General features: G+C 37.1%; 2 protein-coding genes across 5 annotated transcripts in view; both read left to right on the top strand.

The window, feature by feature from the left end:
* The first annotated feature begins 521 nt into the window (after positions 1-521).
* micu3b (mitochondrial calcium uptake family, member 3b) lies at positions 522-17,805 on the top strand. 4 transcript variants are annotated; one of them, XM_056236261.1, is made up of 15 exons: positions 522-883; positions 2,170-2,314; positions 3,694-3,725; positions 3,816-3,894; positions 8,491-8,538; positions 8,645-8,727; positions 8,814-8,888; positions 9,859-9,900; positions 11,170-11,265; positions 12,366-12,457; positions 13,066-13,237; positions 15,752-15,860; positions 15,932-16,092; positions 16,910-16,978; positions 17,416-17,805. In XM_056236261.1, exons 1-14 carry the CDS (start codon positions 578-580, stop codon positions 16,976-16,978), a joined length of 1,509 nt encoding a protein of 502 aa, XP_056092236.1. In that variant the 5' UTR covers positions 522-577; the 3' UTR covers positions 17,416-17,805. The 4 variants fall into 4 exon arrangements, with proteins under 4 accessions (XP_056092236.1, XP_056092237.1, XP_056092238.1 ...); XM_056236262.1 differs by lacking the exon at positions 9,859-9,900 and having other exon boundaries at positions 524-883; XM_056236263.1 differs by lacking the exon at positions 11,170-11,265 and having other exon boundaries at positions 525-883.
* Positions 17,806-19,497: 1,692 nt separating this feature from the next.
* zdhhc2 (zinc finger DHHC-type palmitoyltransferase 2) overlaps positions 19,498-20,128 on the top strand; it is a 28,172-nt gene continuing 27,541 nt past the window's right edge. The window contains exon 1 of the mRNA XM_056236266.1: positions 19,498-19,828. Within this exon, the coding sequence (XP_056092241.1) occupies positions 19,708-19,828 (121 nt within the window). The 5' untranslated portion in view covers positions 19,498-19,707. The remainder of the gene's footprint in view (positions 19,829-20,128) is intronic.

Genomic DNA, 20,128 nt, shown 5'->3' with positions numbered 1-20,128 from the left:
TCAAAATAAGTAAAGCAATTTTCAAATATTTTAAATAAGTTTTACAAGAATCAAATCATTTTTAAGTCAGTTTAATTGAAGTAGAGATAACTTAAACATCCAAGCTGATTGTACTTAAAATTTAAGGCAGCAACTTTTTTTGTTAAAAAAGGCCATATTTGTTGTTGAAAGGCCATAATTGTTTTGTTAAACAGGTTAATATGACTTGACATTAATTTGTAGCTACAATTTAGTTTTTTTAATGTTAGATTCTACGTTAATTAATTTTTGTGTAGGTAAATGTGGGAATTTGCCTATTATATCAAAGTTTGAGAAACACGGTCACAAAAAAACACTTAATTACAGAAGTTGAAGATCAAATATACAACTCTTACAGTATTTTAGCGACGATGAAATGAAAGAAATAACCACTTTTTGATGGCGTCTTCTCAAAACGCTATTTTAAAACATAACATTTTGAGATCTGAGGGCTTTAACTATGAATTCTAACCATGACCCGAATGGAAAGGATAAATGACTGCAAATACAGCTGCTAATGTGTTTCTGCACGATGTGATGTAGGAGGTCGTATCTCGCGATGAGTGAGCGCAGTCTCCTCTCCTCTCCCCTCGCCGGTGACGCAGTCATGATGGCCGCCGTACGTCGGGTTCTGGCTCTTCGAAACAAGTTCACCAGCTTAACAAACGGGTTAAACCTTTATTTTAACAGCAGACAATCGTTGAGGGAAAGAACAGCTCTGAGATACGTAGGGACAGGGGTTTGTATCACTCTCGGTGGATTCGCTGTTGTTTACTACCAGCACATTTCGAGTCCGTATCGGGGACACGCAGCGAGTCTCCGCGCATTGATTTCTCCGCTCCCAGCAGTGGCTGCAAAAGAGCAGGTAAGCTATATCTACATTTTAGTACATTGTGCAGTGTTTACGTTTGGGGTGTTTACATGGTATATTACTATAGCATCTCGGTTTTTGTTATTCCTAAACACTTAAAATCGGTGGATTTCATGTGTCATCAAAACAGTCGCTCTCCACCAGAGAGGTGCTGAATTCAGTGTCTCAGTTCATTAGTCAGGTGATGATGCACTATGATTCTATGAAACTACTTATACCAGAAATATTGGAACTTTATAGATAGCTAACGTTTGGACATATTGGAGATTTTTATGGATGTGTTTTGCATGCTTAGTTAGGCTACTGACTTAGGCTCCGAAAGGGTCATTTTACTAGGCATGCAAATTCAACCATCAACCTTTTCTCCTGTCAAAATCTTATTTTGCATTTGTCTTTCAGCCAGATTTGTTGTACAGCGAATTAGATCAGTGTTTCCGAAACCACAATATGTTTCTTAGACTCATGTTGTGCTTGGTGTGATTTTTTTCAATTACTATTATTAAAGACACTTTTAGACAGAAAAACAACCAATGAAAAACAAACTATATTCAGCTACAAGTGTCAATGTCATCCACACAAATGCATGACTTTATGACATTACATAAAAATTAGAAGAAGGAAACAAGTTCAAAGTTCTTTGTAATATACATATTTGTACAGGACTTTTTCCATATTTTTTTGCACACATTACACACATAATTGTTTCTTTCCTTAAAAAAGAGCTATAAATATATGAGATTAATCACAATTAGTTATATTAATTTATTTTTTATGTTTAACAAAGCAAATGGGGAACACATATTCTTGGTATGACTGTTGTCGAAAAGCATTTATCAGATTGTTATCAGATTGATCATTAAACCATAGTTGTGTGAATCTCTCTGCAATGTTCCCTTTTGTTTTTGTACCCTTATCTGCTTTGGTTGGACATAACCTTGACTTGTGGATTGAGACACAGGAATCCAGGGTTAAGGTAACCGGACACTGCAGCTTGGCAGCCGGGTGGACGTATGATGGGGGTAATAAGTAGCAGGGCACACATTCCCAGGGTGTTTGCACAGTGCCCAGTGGGCCTGGCCGCCGGCCACCGTAGAGTGAGAAGAACACTGTCCTAGTGAGTTTAGCCCGTGATATATCTGCTTGTGGATGTTTGTGTCCATGTTTTTGTACTGGAACAGTAGTGAAATTAAAAACAGGGAGGAAAGGAAAAAGATAGGTAGGACTTTCTTCAATGTCACACTTGTCTTATCTTGTATTTATGTGTATTTGTTTAATTATAGGCCAGTGTATCTGCTGAAGATGAAGAGGTGTTTATGTCAGCCCATGAGCACAGGTTCAGGCTCTTCAGCTCAATGGAGTATGATGGACAGCTTTACATGACACCCCTCGACTTCATCGAGTCTGTCACTATGAGCGAACCAAAGAGTGAGTTACACAAACAGTTCATCTTCTTTAGCAGAATATATGAACTCAACATATGATTGTGTAACTGTAGACTAAGGATGTCCTCCTATTGACTTAATCTTATTTTCAAGGATTAATTCACCCAAAAGTAAAAATTCTCTCATTATTTGCTCACCATCATGTTGTTCCAAACCTGTCTTCAATGGAGCATTCAAGCTTCAAAAGAATGCAAAAGCATCATAAAAGAAAAGTAGCGATGGCTATGAACCAACAATTTGTGAATGAATCATTTACAGATGTCAAACTGATTCATTAAAAAATCTGACTCAAAAGCAAATATGAGTTACATATTCTTCAAAATTTCTTCTTTTATTTCTCCTTTTGTGGATTTTTTCTTACAGCTTGACTTGAGCACGAGTAAATAACGACAGCATTTTGGGTGAACTATCCATTTTATTACAGATCTTTGCCTTAGTAAGGTATAACCTTTTCATCTTAAAAGCAAGCAAGTAACCCTGCAGGCATAAAATCAACACATGTAGCCGTAACACCTGCATGAAGATAGTCATCTCTCTCCGCCAGCATCACATTTATGACCTATTTCTGTAACAAAAATCTGAAAGCAGCTAGATAGACAACTTTTAAACGTGTGTGTCAGATACAGTGGATCTCTGCTAAACCCAAGACATTAAGTTTTCATCTCTAATAATAACCGGGGACGGCACTGAGATCGGTCCAGATGGTAGAGTTGATATGCTCTATAGCTGTATTTTCACGACCCAGCTATACTTGTATGGGGGTTGAGTTTCAACCAGTCATGTTTGCTGCTATCTGAAACTTGGACTTCCTGGAATGTGCAGACAGGAATAAAATGTGAACTCTAATATGGCAGGCAAACATTGCGTCACCATCTTTAATGGCATATGCATGACGGAACGAATAGTGGTATTTATGGCTTTATGCTGTGGCTGTAAAATACACTTTCAGTGCATTATATAAACAGAAGCTACAGTTCATATTTAAACCATACAGTGGTTTGGATTTTATACCAACATTTTTTTCTTTTAAAAGTTATTTTAATTTTAATTTCTATATGCATGAAATTGTATTGTAGGCATGTGTGGTATAGTCAAACTGCTGAGAAAGTTGAAACAGATTCAACCAGTCAAAACATTTCAGAGTGTCTTCTTCACTGTAACAGTATCTTTTCAACCTGAACGACGCAGGCCTACTCTACAAAAAGACAGCAACAGATTTGAACTTATATTTTTTGAAGTACAAATTTGTCATTCATACAGAATTGTTGTACACAGTGTAATGCTTTTGACCCATTTTTTGTATTTAGAAATAGTTTTGACAATACCACTTATTCTTATAAATCTCTCTTTTTTATTTTTTAGAAAAGAGGTTTTGGAGATCCCTCACAAAACAGGTTTTGATCATGTTTTTCTTTTGTTTGATAAATATTTATCTTGAGTTTAAAAAATCTGAATGATCCTGAGTATATGTGCTTTTTTGAAAGGATCTAGACAAGATTCTGTCAGATACGCCGCCAGTTTGGAAAGGATCCTCCCGTCTGTTCCGAAACCAGCGTGAAAGAGGTGAGACCTAATAATCATGATACGTATATCAATTTGCATTGTATAATGCAGTGTTGTTTGCTTTGTCATTTGATCATTGTTTACAATAGTAAATCCCTCCAGGCAACTTGATTTAAAGAGGATCTGCTTTCAAAGTTCCACTTGTGTGGCTAGCATTCTAAATACTGAGCTAATTATGGGCAAATTATGAATGATGTGCATAAAGCCGAAACATCTCTAATTAACAGATATTGTGATTATAGGTACAATTAGGATACAGTTGTTAGAGTGTGCAGATGCTTAGACCACCCACATACATGGTGTTATGAAACAATCGGGATCCTGAAACTTGGCCTCATGCGGAAGGAGAGTGCACAGGCTGTAAATGGTCTTATCTCTCAATCAGTCTGACATTACTGTGACTTTGCTCTGGGATAATCACAGATAGGAAGGTGACAAATAACTCCCAGTGCATAACATGTGGTATGTTGTTTTGAATAGAAAATAATCATGCACTCACCTTAATCCACAAATTATCCAGCCCCGAGGTCTTAGTTTTTAGACTTGATTTAAGAAAAAGCAATGTTTGCTTATAGTACTTCACATACGTATTAACAATAATTTATATTATTGCAAGAATTCTAAAAATGACACTCCGCTCCACGTCGTGCCTAACAACGCCCCTTAGCTGTTCTAAATTCACTGTAAAACACGGCTTCGCGGGGCTTATTGCTTTATTAAAAAAGAAATGTATTCATCAAGGATGCATTAAATTGAGCAAAACATCAATCTAAATAGACTAAATACGTTTATAATGTTACAAAATATTTCTATTTGAATTAAATCCTTTTCTTTTGAACTTTCTATTCCATCAACAGAATCATGAAAAAAAGTACAAAATATAACGCAGCACCGTTTTAACTTTAGCAATTAATACGAAATGTTTTTTTGAGCTGCAAATCAGCATATTAGAATGATTTCTGAAGGATCATGTGACACTGAAGACAAGAGTAATGATGCTGAAAATTCAGCTTTGCATCAGGAATAAATAACATTTTAAAATATTTTCACACAGAAATAAGGGTTTAGAAAAAGTTTTAATTTATGAGACAAATATATTTTAATGTGTGGGGATTTCCCAGATGCTAACAATACTTTCCTTGTAGTGTTTTTTCTTACACTTAAAACACTAAAACACTCCACACAGTGCATGATATTCCATTGCTTTCCTTGAGTGCCAGTGCCTGGGTTTGGGCTTTTAATCCGGTTGTTAAATGTTAAAGCTGCACTTAGGTTAAAAAAAAAGAAAAAAGAAGATAGGCTTGATCTGTGAACAAAGCCTTACTTCAGAAATGAAAAGAGCTGTTTGAACTTTGCAACGTTGAGACTTGTCCTAGTGGCAGCCCTGTATCACTCTGGACAGTATGAATTCTAAGAATGGCGTTGGATTACATCTCCATCACTGACACTCTATATCAATTGTTTCTGTGGAATTCTTTGTGTTCTGACAACTGTTTGAGCTCTTGGGCTGGATTTCTTTCTGCAAGACTGAAGCTGTGTGGCTCTAATGAAACCTGCCGGGGATCCTAAAAGACTAAATGCACAAGCAGCCGCGGATGTCTTGACTCAGTTTTGTATGGTGTAGATATACATAGGGCAATCAATTGAAAAACATAAGTGAATTAATTGCATGATATGAATCACACATATGTTGAATTGCTGTGTAAAGCCCCCGAATGAAGATAATCCAAAGACGTTGTAGCAGATAAGTAAAGCACTAAATAGACTAGAGCTGCAAGATTCTGGATAAATTGTGAATCAAATTTTTTGTTTTTTAAAACAGAGATCACTATTCTCCCACGATTCTGCCGCACGATTCTCCCACGAACAGACAGCTAAAGAAAATAACATGTAATTTACTAGAGGTTCGGATAAAATGTTTAATCATGCAGTCTGTTTAAAATGTTATTAATTATAATTAATCTGAATGATTACTTTTTAAAAATCGGGTTGAATGAATTATTCAATGACTCAATTGTTTCATTACTGGAAGAATCAGCGTTTTTTGACCGAATCTCTGGAATGAATCATGGCTTGGCTTTGCGAACAAAGATTTAGGAAGGACATCCACGTCTTCTACAGGCACGCTGGTGGCTGACGAGGCCTATGCGGGACAGGCAGGTCCTGCCACAACGACTGCAGGTAAAGGTCTGGTCCAGGATGGGTGCTGAGGGGACACGGTTCTTCCTTCTTCTCCTTATGTCCTCCATACTGGCCCTGCGGGTATCTTCAAAGAGGGAGGTGGCCTGATGGACTGTGGGCCGCCAGGAGTCGCGATCAGCTGCTTGTGTTGCCCACTGACGGTGATCGATGCAGCAAGCAGTGAGGGACTTCTTCAGGGAGTCTTTGTACCCCTTTTTTGTGGTGCCCCGATGTTGCGGTAGCCAGAGGACAGTTCGCCGTACAGCACGATCTTAGGCGGTGGTTCTCCATCCTGGAGACGTGCCCTGCCCAGCGAAGTTGTACCTTGAGGAGCATGGCCTCGATGCTAGTGACCTCCGCTGACTCGAGGACTTCAGTTTTGGCGACGAAGTCACTCCAATGAATGTTGAGGATTGTGCAGAGGCAGCGCTGATGGAAACGCTCGAGGAGTCTCAGGTGATGACGGTACGTGACCCAGGACTCTGCACCATACAGGAGAGTGGTAAGCACAACAGCTTTGTATACACTAAACTTTGTGTCTTTTTTGAGGTTGTGGTTGTTCCAGAACCGTCCGTATAGTCTGCTGAATGCACTGTTTGCCTTGGCCAGCCTGTTGTCAACTTCTTTGTCGATCTTGTCATCAGACGAGATCACGCACCCGGCACCCCAAGTTGCTGAAATGGTGGACAGCCTTCAGTTCTGTTTGTTCGATGGAGGTGCTTGGTGGATGGTACTCTTTTTGTGTTGCGGGCTGATGCAGAACTTCAGTCTTCTTCAAGCTGACTTCAAGGCCGAAGATCTGAGCAGTTTTTGCGAAACAGGACGGGATCCGCTGCATAGCTGCCTCTGTGTGAGCAAGGAGGGCGGGATCTTTTGTCGACACCTACTGGCGTAATGTTATTTGAAGTGCCATGTTACTTTCAAAAAGTGATATCCTCTTATATCCGAACAATATACTTTTATCCCAGTACTTCTGTGATAATATGAATATTTGAAACAGAAATACCTATACATGTCATCCGGTTTCTCTAGATCAGCGGCAGTGCCGACGCAGATCTGAATCGTTCTGAATAGGTTTATTAGACATGCGGATCATTGTCATTTAGGAATAAGATTGCATGAGTGTTTGAACCGAGATCTTGATCTTTTAACGATTAATGGACAGCTCTTGAATAAACATTACATAAATTTGTAGTTCTGGCTTTAATTGCTCAATGGCATTGACTTACAAGTCTAGGGTCACGATTAAATGCAATCATATTATTTTATAATTGAAGTTCAAAAATTATAGATACAATAAAATGTATCTATAAAAATAAGTAATATAATTTAGTTTTTAAATAATTGTATAATACAGAACGAAAAACTATAAAGAATACCATTAATATATTATATTATTTTATTTTTGTCAACAATTATAATAATAAATTCACAGCCCCATATATGTGTACTACCATTTAAAAAAAAGATACCGTTTAGGATTTTTAATTTTTTTTATCTTATGGTCACTAAGGGTTAATTTAATTGAATATATAATTGAATATAATTTTAATATATTTAAATATGTATTTTAAAATGTAATATTCCTGTAATGCAAAGCTGAATTTTCAGCATCATTACTCCATGATCCTTCAGAAATCATTCTAATATTCCGGTTTGCTGCTCATTATAAATAAGTTATTAAATGAATATATTATTTTTATATAATTAATTATATTAAATGAACACATTAAATTCCCAGGCTTAGTTAAATACAAATATAAACTGGTGTTGAATCAATCAACCAGATACATCAAGGATCAGGGTGGCCTGTGAAAATGTATCTTCTCTATTATGTTTTACACACACCTTTCTTTATCCTTTTCCTTAAACATTCCAAAGTCCTTTTCCCACAGCACTCAAAGAAGCCCTTCTGAACTATCTGTGTCCAAGTCACTATCATCTCCTTAAACAAAAGCTTGGGAATGCTTTCAGTGGCAGGAACAATTCTCCTCAAGTCTCCCCGACAGAGACCTGACAGTTGCTCTTCCTTTCTTCTCCTCTCACACAACAAAGGACTAACAGACCTCAAAAAGGAAAACAAACCCACATCAGGCATCTGCAATCAGTTACAGATCACTTGAGAATGTTTTACACCTAGGAAAATAAACAGAGGGGAACTCAGGAGCCAGTGGCCTGGTCTAATTTTGTTTGGGTTTGTGTCCAGCCTTGTTACTTTACGTTTTAACGTCTCTGTTTGTGCAAGGAGCACACCAAACAAGAGTAAAGAACAGGATCCTCTTAGATCTTATCAATGTAAAAGAAGAAAGGACATCTAGTTTAAAATGACATTTGATAGTAAAATATATTTTGAAGGCAGGTTCTGGGATGTTGGAACACAAGCTTAAAGGGAGATGTTTATGTACTGTTTTTCAGGTGTCATCGCATACACAGAGTATCTGTTTCTGCTTTGCATTTTGACAAGTAAGTTTGTCTTTAGGTAATTCTCCACGCTTGTTTAGCACAAAAAGTATAGATGCACGAGGATGTATTGATTCCCCTCATATTATGTCTTTCTTTTGTCTTCTAGAGCCACATGCAGGTTTTAAAATAGCTTTCAACATGTTTGATGCAGATGGCAATAAAATGGTGGATAGGAGAGAATTCATGGTGGTATGGTTGTTTTTGTTGTTGTTTTTTATTAATTTGAATGTCAGCATGCGTAAAGATAAAGTTCTGCTTTTTTTTTTTACATTTAGTTAGAGGACATATTCCGCAAGAAAAAGGAAAAGAAAAAAGAGCGAGGAGGAGATCCTGACAGTTCATCTCAACTGGTAAGAAAAACAGTCTTTCTTTTTTCAATTTTACAGTCCTCCGTCGCATGAGCATATTCTGTTGCCACTTGGTACTTGCCATATCTTGAATCGATGTGCAGTTTATTTGAAAGTGATAAATAGTTCACCCAAAAATAAAAATTCTGTACCAAACCCATAGTTCTTTCTTATCTGTGTAACACCAAAGGAGAAGTTTTGAAGAATGTTCACACTGCTCTCTTCCAATCCAGTCCATCCCCCAGATTCACAGACAAGGCTTAGTCCCAGACTAAAATGCATGTTTGAGCTGTTGTAACTTTAAGCAACTTGCACTGAAATATCTTATAGAGTCCTAATTGAACTAATCTAATCTAACAAGTCTAATCCTGGCTTGTTTGTGAAACCAGGCCGATGTGTATTAAATGTCAAGATTTCTGATTGATTTGTTTGGGGAAGAGACCGAAATTGCTTGGCAGCCATTGCCACCATTTACTTTTATTGCATTTGCTTTGATTGAATATTTACTAATTAATAATTAATAATGAGTAATATAGCAATAAATTGTTATAAATTATCTGCTCTATCTATCGATCATTTGCTATACATTTCTTGTGTTTTATGGAAGACATTTCAGAAGAATTAGTATAGAATCTATGTTGGAATAGAATTCCATGAATAGCCATTGATTTCATTTACTCTGAGATTTTATTGTTGCATGTTTTTAATCGCATTTAAAATTGAGAGATGAATGATTCATGCATAATGTTCATTTGAACGAATGCACATGAACATTTTTCTGCATAGTACAAAACAACAATAACTTTCTTATCTCTCATGCTGGGGAAATGCTGATTGTTACAGATTGTGTTTTGAAAACGCTTTGAGAGTTCATTGTCTTTCACAATCCTTAGTGAAATATGACAAATGCTGAATGGTGATTTGATTTGATCTTATCCTGTTTTGCACGCTATCATTATCTTGGCTGTGTGAGAGTGTGGAACTGTATGGATATCAAGGATCTGTCAGCAGCAATGTATGTATACTGTATACTAAAGAATCCTTATGAGCATGACTTTGACGTGTGTTCTTAGCATGGCGGTTAATGTGGTTGGTGCTTGATTGAACTTGTACAGTCATGGTCAACAACAACTGTGCATGTCCGTCCTAACCACTAATGTTTATGCAGCTACACCCTATATAGTGCTCTATAAACCAGAAGGGTTACATCCACATTCAGTGGCTTCTTTCAGACAGTCAGGGAGCAATATTATACTGAAATGTTTGGATAGGGCGTAACAGAGTGACCCTCACGCGTGGCTCACCTCCAGAGAAGAGGGACAATGGGGCTAATGGGGCTCAGTCAGACGCAGTCTGAAATGCAGCTCTATTGTCTAGAAAGCAGAAAAAATCATCCAGAGACTACGACAGATGATTTATGTTGCTTGTCTACTGTCAGGAGCTTTTTTGGTCTCACAGAATCACGTTAAAAGGCCCTCACCTGAAGAATGGCAGCTCTCCCTGGACCCCCATGTTTTATTTTTACAGTTACTTGAAGAGTGGTATTTGGGTTTGGGTTACTTCTTGTGATGGCTTGACCATGAAGTTTTGTGCCACTAAAGAGTTACAGCTGAAATCGTTTCCACACCAAACAAGAGAGATGTGGAGCTTTTTAAGCTCAGTGCAGTCAAAGTTTTAACCACAATAAACTATAGTATTGATTTTTTTTAAAAGTACTGGTCACAATCCACTGCAAGGACATAACTTGTTTAATTCAGTAAATCAAACAGTTATCAGAATGCACTATAAAATGACTGAAGCACCAATGTCACGTTGGAATATTTTTTTTTATGCTTTTGAAAGAAGTCTCTTATGCCCACCAAGGCTGCATTTATTTCATTTAAAATACAGTTTTATTTTGAATATTGTGAAAACAGGAATGTTGTGAAAAAATATTACAATTTAACGGAACTGTTTTCTTTTTTTAAAATATATTTTAATTATTCCATTGATGGCAAATCTGAATTTTCAGCATCATAACTCCAGTCTTCAGTTTCACAGAGATTATTCTAATATGCTGATTTGCTGCTCAACTATTATCACTTATTATTGGAACTCAATTATTAATAATGGTTCTTATTACTATCACTGTTGAAATAAATTTTTTTTTGTGCTGCTTAACATTTCCTTAACATTGCGTTGCATTACTTCAGATGGTTTTGCATGTGTATTAGTCTTTCACTGCATTGTCTGAATTTTTGGCGATTATTGTTAAGCCTTTAATATTTTCACCTTTAATATGCAGGTACTTAAAAAAGAGCAGCCTCAGTCTGAACCCAGAAGTTTCTGGGATGTTCTAAGGCTTGGTGCGAGAATAGTTCTCTTTTCAGATCTGATGGAGGTACAAGTATCATCGAGCTCACTTGCTTTCTCGTTCGAATCCCATAATTCCCTTGACCAATCCCTGTCCGCCATCCCATGTGAGGTTCTTCCCGTTGTTTGTTTTGTTGTTGTTTTTTCTTTTTGTTTATTGTCATTTTGATTCATTAATGTCAGTACACTTCATGTTGTTACAGTTAAATATTAATGTCTAATTTTTTAAGTTCTTAAGATTTATATAATTGTAACTGAGCCATATAAGTATACATCATGTTTGGCCTTATTCATGCATCTCATTAAAATGATTGTCATTCAATGATGGTGCTTAGTAAAGGGATTTGACATTGTTTTTAGTCATTTACCAAGATCGGATATTGAGATGTACATCTAGTATATTATGATAGTTAGAAGTTTCAAAAATACCATCAGATACAGTATGCCTCTTGTTTTTGTAAAGATACGTACATTGCTGCAAAAGAACATTGAGGTATATCTGGTATGCAGCTTTCTGCATGAGCAACCTGTTGTTTGCGTTGCATGGGATGATGTCGGGTGCTTCATGATGTGTCAGTGTGATTGGTTATAAAGCATTTTCTCCACCATACAATATTTAAAAATGAATTGCATGCCATTTAGCAGCACAAGTCATCCAGCTTTTATCATTATAATATGATATTCGTTGCAGCTTACTGCAGTGCACAAGTGTCTCACACCGAGCGAAGGCACAGAGTAACGTTATAACAACTTTCAACACACTCAAATGTATTTTTAATATGATTGTTTTGACCAAGTAAAACAGCACTGCGTTACCCCACAATTTTAATTCGTCCAATAAAGTGACCTGTATGAGTAAAGGAGCGGCAGCGGCCGACTGTGGCATATAAGCATAATCGAATTTGATGTAAATGAATCATTTGCTTTTAATCAATCATTTATATGCCAATTAAATGTACATTTTACATTTATTTGTGTTTGTGTCTGTGTTATTTTCTTATGTTGTTATATGTTTATGGATGCACTTCCTCATCACGCTATTTTGGTGTACACTTATTCAAACAAATTTTGCTCTCTTGTTCAGTTTCTTACAGCTGAATAATGTGTTTTCATAATTTGCTTTCACAGCACGCAGCAGAAAATGTCACCGACACAACTCTGCTAGTTCATTTCTTTGGAAGAAAGGGCAAAAGTGAACTTAACTTTGATGACTTCTACAGGTGAGAGACAGATTTGATGACCATGATCTTGAAGTGAAGATTTAACTCTATCATGATCCTAAATTAATTTTCTGGGTAACACTTTACAATAAGGTTCATTAGTTAACTACATTAGTTAACATGAACTAAGAATGAACAATACTTCTTCAGCATTTGTTAATGTTTGTTAATTTTAATTTCAACATTTACTAATACTTTATTAAAATCTTGTTAACATTAGTTAATGCACTGTGAACTAACATGAACAAACAATGAACAGCTGGGTTTGCATTAACTAACATTAACAAAGATTAATAAACACTGTAACAAATGTATTGATCATTGTTAGTTTCATGTTAGTTAATACATTAACTAATTTTTAATAAATTAACCTTATTGTAAAGTGTTACCATTTTCTGTTATATGTATGAAATAATCAAAAGGCAAAAAACATGGGGCCATGTTATAATACATGACCATTGAAGGGGAATTAAAATGAATCACTAAGGATGCTGTATTCTTATCAAAACATGTTAGGATGGTCCAGTCACTTTGTCTAGTGTCCTACTGAGTGAGTGATGGCGTCTCCTCTTAACATTGTCTCTGTGTCACTCACGTCCTGTCGGCAGATTCATGGACAACCTGCAGACAGAAGTCCTTGAGATTGAGTTCCTCAGCTTTTCCAAGGGAATGACCACCATCAGTGAGGAAGACTTTGCTAGTATCCTGCTGCGCTACACTACAGTGGAGAACATTACAGGCTACCTTGAGAATGTGCGTCAAAGCATACCCGATGAAAAGGTAGTACTTGCTAGAGACACACACACACACACACACACACACACACACACACACACACACACACACACACACACACACACACACCACTCAGGAGAATCAGGAGCCTTTCCAAACAAGCACCACAATACCAGATTCAGATTGATTTTATGCTAATTTGCATTTTATGCTAATTTGCATTTGCCAAACACTTTCTTTTTTCGAAAAACATTTAGCTGATGTTCCCTTTAAGTTATGAAAACTTTATTTCTGAAAGTTCAAAACATCCACTATTTTGAATGTTACATTTTTTGGGGGGTTATGTGAATGTTAAGGAAAACAAGGGAATTTTTAATTTGATCATTGTATCAACATCATCTGAACTTTCAAGTAGTTAGTAAATTACTGCAGTCACATCATTACCGCATGGCACAAGCTGTTTGGCCTCTGCTGATCCTGCAGCCAAAGAGATTACTTGCTCAACATTCAAATAGTCTGGTTCAGTGTTTGCTGTAAGCTGGTCCTGCAGCACGCTATTAGATTAAAGGCCTGTTCAAACCGGGACGAATTTCGCGCGCGATATTCGCCGACGTTTAACGCCTCATGACAAAACAAAGGGCGCCAATGTGAGTGTGCACACCGACACGGAAAAAGGCACGCGTAAAAGCGTTTTTTTTAAAAGAAAAACGCCTCGGGTTCGTTTTTTTGGTTTAACGCGCCGCGTCAAAAACTATCCGACCAATGAGATTGGCGCTTTTGCTCACGTGTCTGGAGCTTCTGAAGTTACAGTAAAACACAACTTGGGGGCGCTCAAACACAAAACGGTCTTGCCGAGCAGCGAGCACACATACGTAACGGCGAAGAAGATATACGCCAAGTAGCGTCTACACTGCCGGGAAGAAATAAGACGAGGAAGATGCAAGGCAAGATGAATGTAGAGCTGCTGGTCTCGTTGGTGTCGGAACATAAAGAACTTTATGACAAACGCGACAGCGACTACACAATAGGACTATTTCTGTTTTACATTAAGCGCCATCTAATGTCAGGGAATGAATTTGCATGTTCACTCGGCTCATCGTCAGCGAAAATCGCTTGGGTGTGAACACAAAAAACGCGTTGAAAAAAACGCTGACGAATAACGCGCGCCGATATTCGTCCCGGTGTGTACGGGGCTTAACTCTGAAACCTTCCACCTCCCCCAGCTCCACCTGCCGAGATCTGCAATATGATTTATGTATGTCTTGTCATGCAGCAGCTGCATAACTTACATGCTCACAGCAGCGTGTCTGTGTATCTATTGGCAGCAGCAAGTCCATACATGCTCTTAAGCAGCAGCAACAATAATCAACAGAAGCAGTGTAGCAGATCTTGGCCACCAAGACCATATACATTAACACTGCCATATTCAATAACATGTAAAAACTATTCCGAGAGTTGTCATGATTGAAACAGCATTTTTGAGCAAGTTATTAAAAGCCCAGATAACTTTGAACGAGCATTCTATTAACATTTCTGCAAGAATGTTTGTTCACCTTGATCCTTGGTTGAACGTTAACCAAAGTTCTGAGAACATTCCCTGTTAGCTTGGGAAGTACAGAAACACAATTGGAGGTATTCTAATATTTCTACCCCTTTATCATGTTTTCATGTATTATAAATGAGTCTATTCAAATCATTGCATTGCAAAACAAATACCACCACAGATGTGGAGAGAGGAGGATATTTATAATCTGAACGATGTTAGTGCCTTTTTTTTCTTTTGTTTCCCTTTTTGCACATTGACCCTCACATTAAAAGGTTAGAGTCTTTTCAGTTGCTCGAGGAGGCTGTTGGTGGATGGCCATTGATATACAAGTGGTTCTTATTCTTAAGTTAAGAGATATTGCAAAACAGCTTAACTTGTAAAACCACCTAAGCGTCACATATTAGTCATTAGATCATTTGTAAAACAGTTGTTGTTGGTTGCAAGAGCGGCTTCATAAAAAGACGTGGGTCTAGTGCCTGGAAATGGATGAGTGGAAATCAAAAGGACCGCTGTTTGGGGAATCTGCTAGCGGTGCGATATTTTGGACACATCCCCTTTTGTTTTTATGCATGCAAGTATCAGGTTAATCTTCTTTAGAAGAGTTGACAAGCTACCCGACCTCTCCTTTAACCAAACAATCTAAAGGTGTTGACAGCTCCAGTTGTGTATATCGGGTGCGGGAGCAGGAGAGATGTGCGCTGGGATTGTTTGACTTTGCTATTTTCTGTCTTGGCTCTTGGGATCTGTTATCGCTCTCCAAGTTCCCACAAACACTTAAGGTGCCCTCGTTTTTGAGAAAGTGAGGCGTAATGCCTTGCCTTGTTTAGGGAGAGTTATTCTGAGACTATCTTTTGAAATTCATCATTTTATGTACTAGCTCGCTGCACAAGTTCTATCCTATTATAAAGACTCTGACTTAATGATCTCTTTCTATTGCCCAAAGCTTTCTGTTTAAAGGAACATTGACGATTCCATCTGTAAGTCACTGATTTAACACTGATCTTTTCTTTTAGGGCATCACTTTTGAAGAGTTTAGGTCATTCTTTCAGTTCCTCAACAACTTAGAGGATTTTGCCATTGCAATGCAAATGTACAACTACGCAAATCGGCCAATTGGACAAGGTAAACATGCTCATTTAATCCAGTTACTCCTCAAAGTCTGTGGCTAATGATGTTTGGCTCTCGGCTCACAGATGAGTTTGCCCGTGCGGTCTATGTGGCCACTGGCCTGAAGCTGTCAAGACACCTTGTGAACACTATTTTCAAGATCTTTGATGTGGACCATGATGACCATCTAAGCTACAAGGAGTTCATTGGGATAATGAAAGATCGGCTGCATCGTGGCTCTTCTTGGGTAAATATGCTCGGAAACTCTGTTTCCCAAAAAATTGTATTGCATTTATTTTTTACTTTGTTTTATTATGCAAATCAGCTGTCAGTCACCTTGCTTGTGACAGGATATATATCCCTGTGAAATGTAAGCACAATTTTAGCTTCAAATTCAGATTAGTCATTATCACTGTACTGTTGCTATATTAGTTTCACTGTTAGTATTATTACACTTCCATTCAAAAGTTTGGGGTCAAAATTAAAAAAAGAAATGAATACTTTTATTTGGCAAGGATGCGTTAAATTACTCGAAAGTGACAGTAAATATGTTTGCATTGTTAAAAAAATCCATTTGAAATAAATGCCAATCTTCTGCAAATATAATTATTTCTGAAGGGTCATTTGACACTGAAGACTGGAGTAATGATGCTGGAAATTCAGCTTTGACAACACATGAATAAATTACATTTTAAAATATAGTAAAATAGAAAACAGTTATTTGAAAGTGTAACAATATTTCACAATATTTCTGTTTTACTGTATTTTTATCAAAAGAATGCAGCCTTGGTGGCCATAAGATGATGTTTTTAAAAAAACATAAAAAAAAATCTTACTGACCCCAAACTTTTGAATATACAAATCCAATATTGTTGCCTTGTATTTCAACTAAAGAAAAGTTGTTGTTTTTTGTTGGTGCAATTTTGCTGACATCTAGTGGCCATGTATTGCCAATTCACTCATTGACTAGTACAATTCATTTCATTAATAATGTTGATTTGTAATGTTGATGACATAAAACCAATGTGTTGATGATAAATATTTTCTCTTCATGTTATACTCAGGGATATAAAGGTGAAGAGAGATTCACATCCTTTAAAGCCTGCATGAAGAAGGAACTCACTGCTAAATAGGTAAGTTTATGTCTGAATAGAAAATGTTGTAGATAGCATCCAGTATTTTGGGTTTAGCTAGATATTGCCCTGGAGAATTTGGAATTAATGATTCTGAACTACAGCGCTAGCACTGCTCAGCATTCAGCCAAAGCTCTTTTTCTAGCATCAGATTACTCTGTAAAATTAATGTCTGCTATCCAGAGATACAAGATACCAGCCTAACATAGTGTATTAAGACTTTACACAGTAATAGAATACAGCCCAACCCACACCATGAAACACCTAGAAACAGGAAACAATTCGACTTACTCTGGGTGTATGAATAGAGTAAATGCAGTTTGAATGAAATAAACAGCTGTTCCATTTCTATTCTCTTGTCTTGTTCTATCACTTGTTGGATTTAGTTATTTAGTTGGATATATGCTATTCTCCTGTTATGTCTTTGATTTGTGCAGGTGATAGTCCCACTGTTCCTCCTCACCCTCACGTCTCAGTGAAGATATCTCAAGTTGGATTAAAGTTCTCAGTGACTCAATGCAATTACCTACCTGACCTGTGTCAAACTCTGTACGATACAAATAGTACTGCCATAATTAGATTAACACATGCTACCTCTCTGGACTATAGTTACTGCTTTGTTACTTGGCAGGCACTTTATTAACTCTATAAAAGCTGTTAACTAGAAGGGATAACACTTTAATGAAATAGTCATATAGCCATGATACTTTTATTAATCAAAAAGTTATTTATTAAAGGTCTAATACATTTAAACATCAGGTCCAGTGCCCACATTTTGAGATAAATTATGTTAATGAATTGCAAAGTGTCTTTATTTATGATGATATATTACTCCATAAATGTAAAAATTTAAAGGGAACTATGTTGAAGTGGAAAATGCTGAATTCTGGTGGAATGTACAGTAATTTATTATATTTATTGATCTGTTTTGTGTAAAGAAAATGGGATTTAATGCTTTCTTTTAATGCCTGCTGTATTGGCAATGCATTGTTCTATTTGCTTCTCTAGGAGTTGTAAGCCAGATAATCTTTCCTTACAATGAGCACATTGCTAACATAGTTTCTCTGAGCTTGTCCACTGCCCACCACCCAGATCAGCTTACACAGGGTCTGACAGTGCTGAGTGCACAGAGCAATAATGAGACCTCAGTTATCTCACAATGTGCTACACATACAGATCCCTCTCTCCACCTCTTTTATGGGTTTCCTACACTGCCACTCCTTTAAGAAATCTCTTGCGGAGAAGACAAAACAACAAACAAGCAGAAACTGAATCCACTTGTTTTACTCCAGTGAATATTTCTCACGGTATATGTTTATTTTTAAAAGTAAACATTTTTGCAGATACATAGCCTTTGTAAGCCTTGCCTACAAAAAAATAAAAAAAAAAATAAAAAAAGCTGTTGCACCTTTTTAATTTATTACCCAGGAAAAAAGATACAGGTCATTAAGCACACATTGACCTATGGGGCATGTCGTCATGTGTGTTTTTTAAAATAATGGAACCATTTTCTCTAATTGAAACATTATAATATGACTGTGTGACAAGTAGCTCTGGTCTCAATGCTTTTTACAGAATATAGACCATGGTTTAGATCTGTACATTGCATATTACAGTTTGTGTGTATAGCCTAATTTTTATGCATTAGTATTCAGATTGCTTAGAATGTTTGAATAAATTAAAACCACAATCAAACTAATACTTTGTGTCATTCCTTCTGTTGTGTGCTTCCTTTTTAAAAAAAGAGCCTTGATAAAAAATAAAAAAAACTCAAGTGTTTATAGTGAACATTTTAGATTAGACCTATAGGGTTAATGTTGATGTTTGTTTAGTCAAGCACAATGTAACAATGAAAAGAGTTTGGGGTTCCTTAGATGATAATAGCCTATACTAACCAGTCAAAGCTGGTTTTAACTCGTCTCTCAGCCCAGTTAAAACCGGTTTTCGGCTATTTGGCTGGGCTGCAGGTTAATTTCTCACTAACTACTGAAAAGTCAGCAGACCAGACTGAAGACCATCAAAAACCAGCTTAGACTGATTTAAAATGTTTATCAGAAGAGAATGGACCTCTTAACGTTTGGTCGGTTTCACAGACAAGGTTCTAAGCCTATAGACCCAGACTAAAATGGATGTTTGAGCTGTTTTAACTGAAAGCAACTTGCACTGATAAATCTTAAAATAGGACAGTGCCACTGTTTTGTCAGATGCACGCCATGTTTTTCTCTCTCTAAGGAATATTTATAAAAACTTCTTAAATGTCCTTATTGAGCTAAAGTCTAATCCTGGCTTAATCTAAGCCCTGTCTGTGAAACCGGTCCAAATAATGATAGTGTAACAATGTGTTGTTTAACATTGCTGTTGTGACATTATAAATAGGCTATAGCAAATAGATTTATAAATACAAATAGGCTATATAGCTAATAGATAGATAGAGCAAATCTCAACAGGTTTGCTAAATAAAATACAGCAGACTTGATAGAAAGCGGTAGGCTAGCCATGCTTTAGTGTAGTAGCTAACACCACCGCATCGCGTGAGCATCATGTAAGTTTGTAGAAAGGGGCGGTACCGATGTGCTACTGCAAACAAGAGCGAGCGGAGAACCGGAGGATGCAGGAGCAGACGAACCGCATCTGCACACAGAGGAAGACATGAGACTGTTTTAACAGCAGTGCGGGATCGCTGAGGCTGAACTAGTCGTTTTGACCACTTTTGGTCTTCTAATAGAAAGATGGCGCCGTCGGGCTCGCGCAGCGATCAATGCTGGAGAGTTTTATACTGGATCCCTGTGCTGTTCATCAGTCTGATCGTGGCATGGTCCTACTACGCGTATGTAGTGCAGCTCTGCATAGGTAAGACTGGAAGCAGGTTTCTGAATGAAGTTGGTGTGAATGAATAAATAATACCTGGTTTATCGACCATGTGCATATGTCTGCTTCTGTTACTAGAGCAATATTATCTCTGATATTGATCGGGTCTATTTGCTTATAAACAGATTGACTAAGAGTGGGTCATAATTAGTGTCAAGTTGTTTAAGATTAATTTATTTAACCCCTCTCTTTATGCGCATGTGTGTGTCTGGAGCCTACAAGAGCCCCTTAATATAATATTATGCATATCTCTGCATCTTAATTATAAAACTGAAAAACAAT

Source organism: Rhinichthys klamathensis, unplaced genomic scaffold (assembly GCF_029890125.1).
Source record: "Rhinichthys klamathensis goyatoka isolate OS25496 unplaced genomic scaffold, OSU_Roscu_1.1 h1tg000442l_1, whole genome shotgun sequence".
NCBI lineage: Eukaryota > Metazoa > Chordata > Actinopteri > Cypriniformes > Leuciscidae > Rhinichthys > Rhinichthys klamathensis.
Note: the sequence above shows the minus strand (reverse complement) of the source record. Positions and strands in the feature narration are given on the sequence as shown.

Coding starts and splice junctions, on each gene's coding strand:
- micu3b (XM_056236261.1), top strand. CDS start 578: ATGAGTGAGCGCAGTCTCCTCTCCTCTCCCCTCGCCGGTGACGCAGTC. Junction 884..2,169: donor CAGTGGCTGCAAAAGAGCAG/GTAAGCTATATC, acceptor GTTTAATTATAG/GCCAGTGTATCTGCTGAAGA. Junction 8,889..9,858: donor CTGACAGTTCATCTCAACTG/GTAAGAAAAACA, acceptor TGGCTGTGTGAG/AGTGTGGAACTGTATGGATA.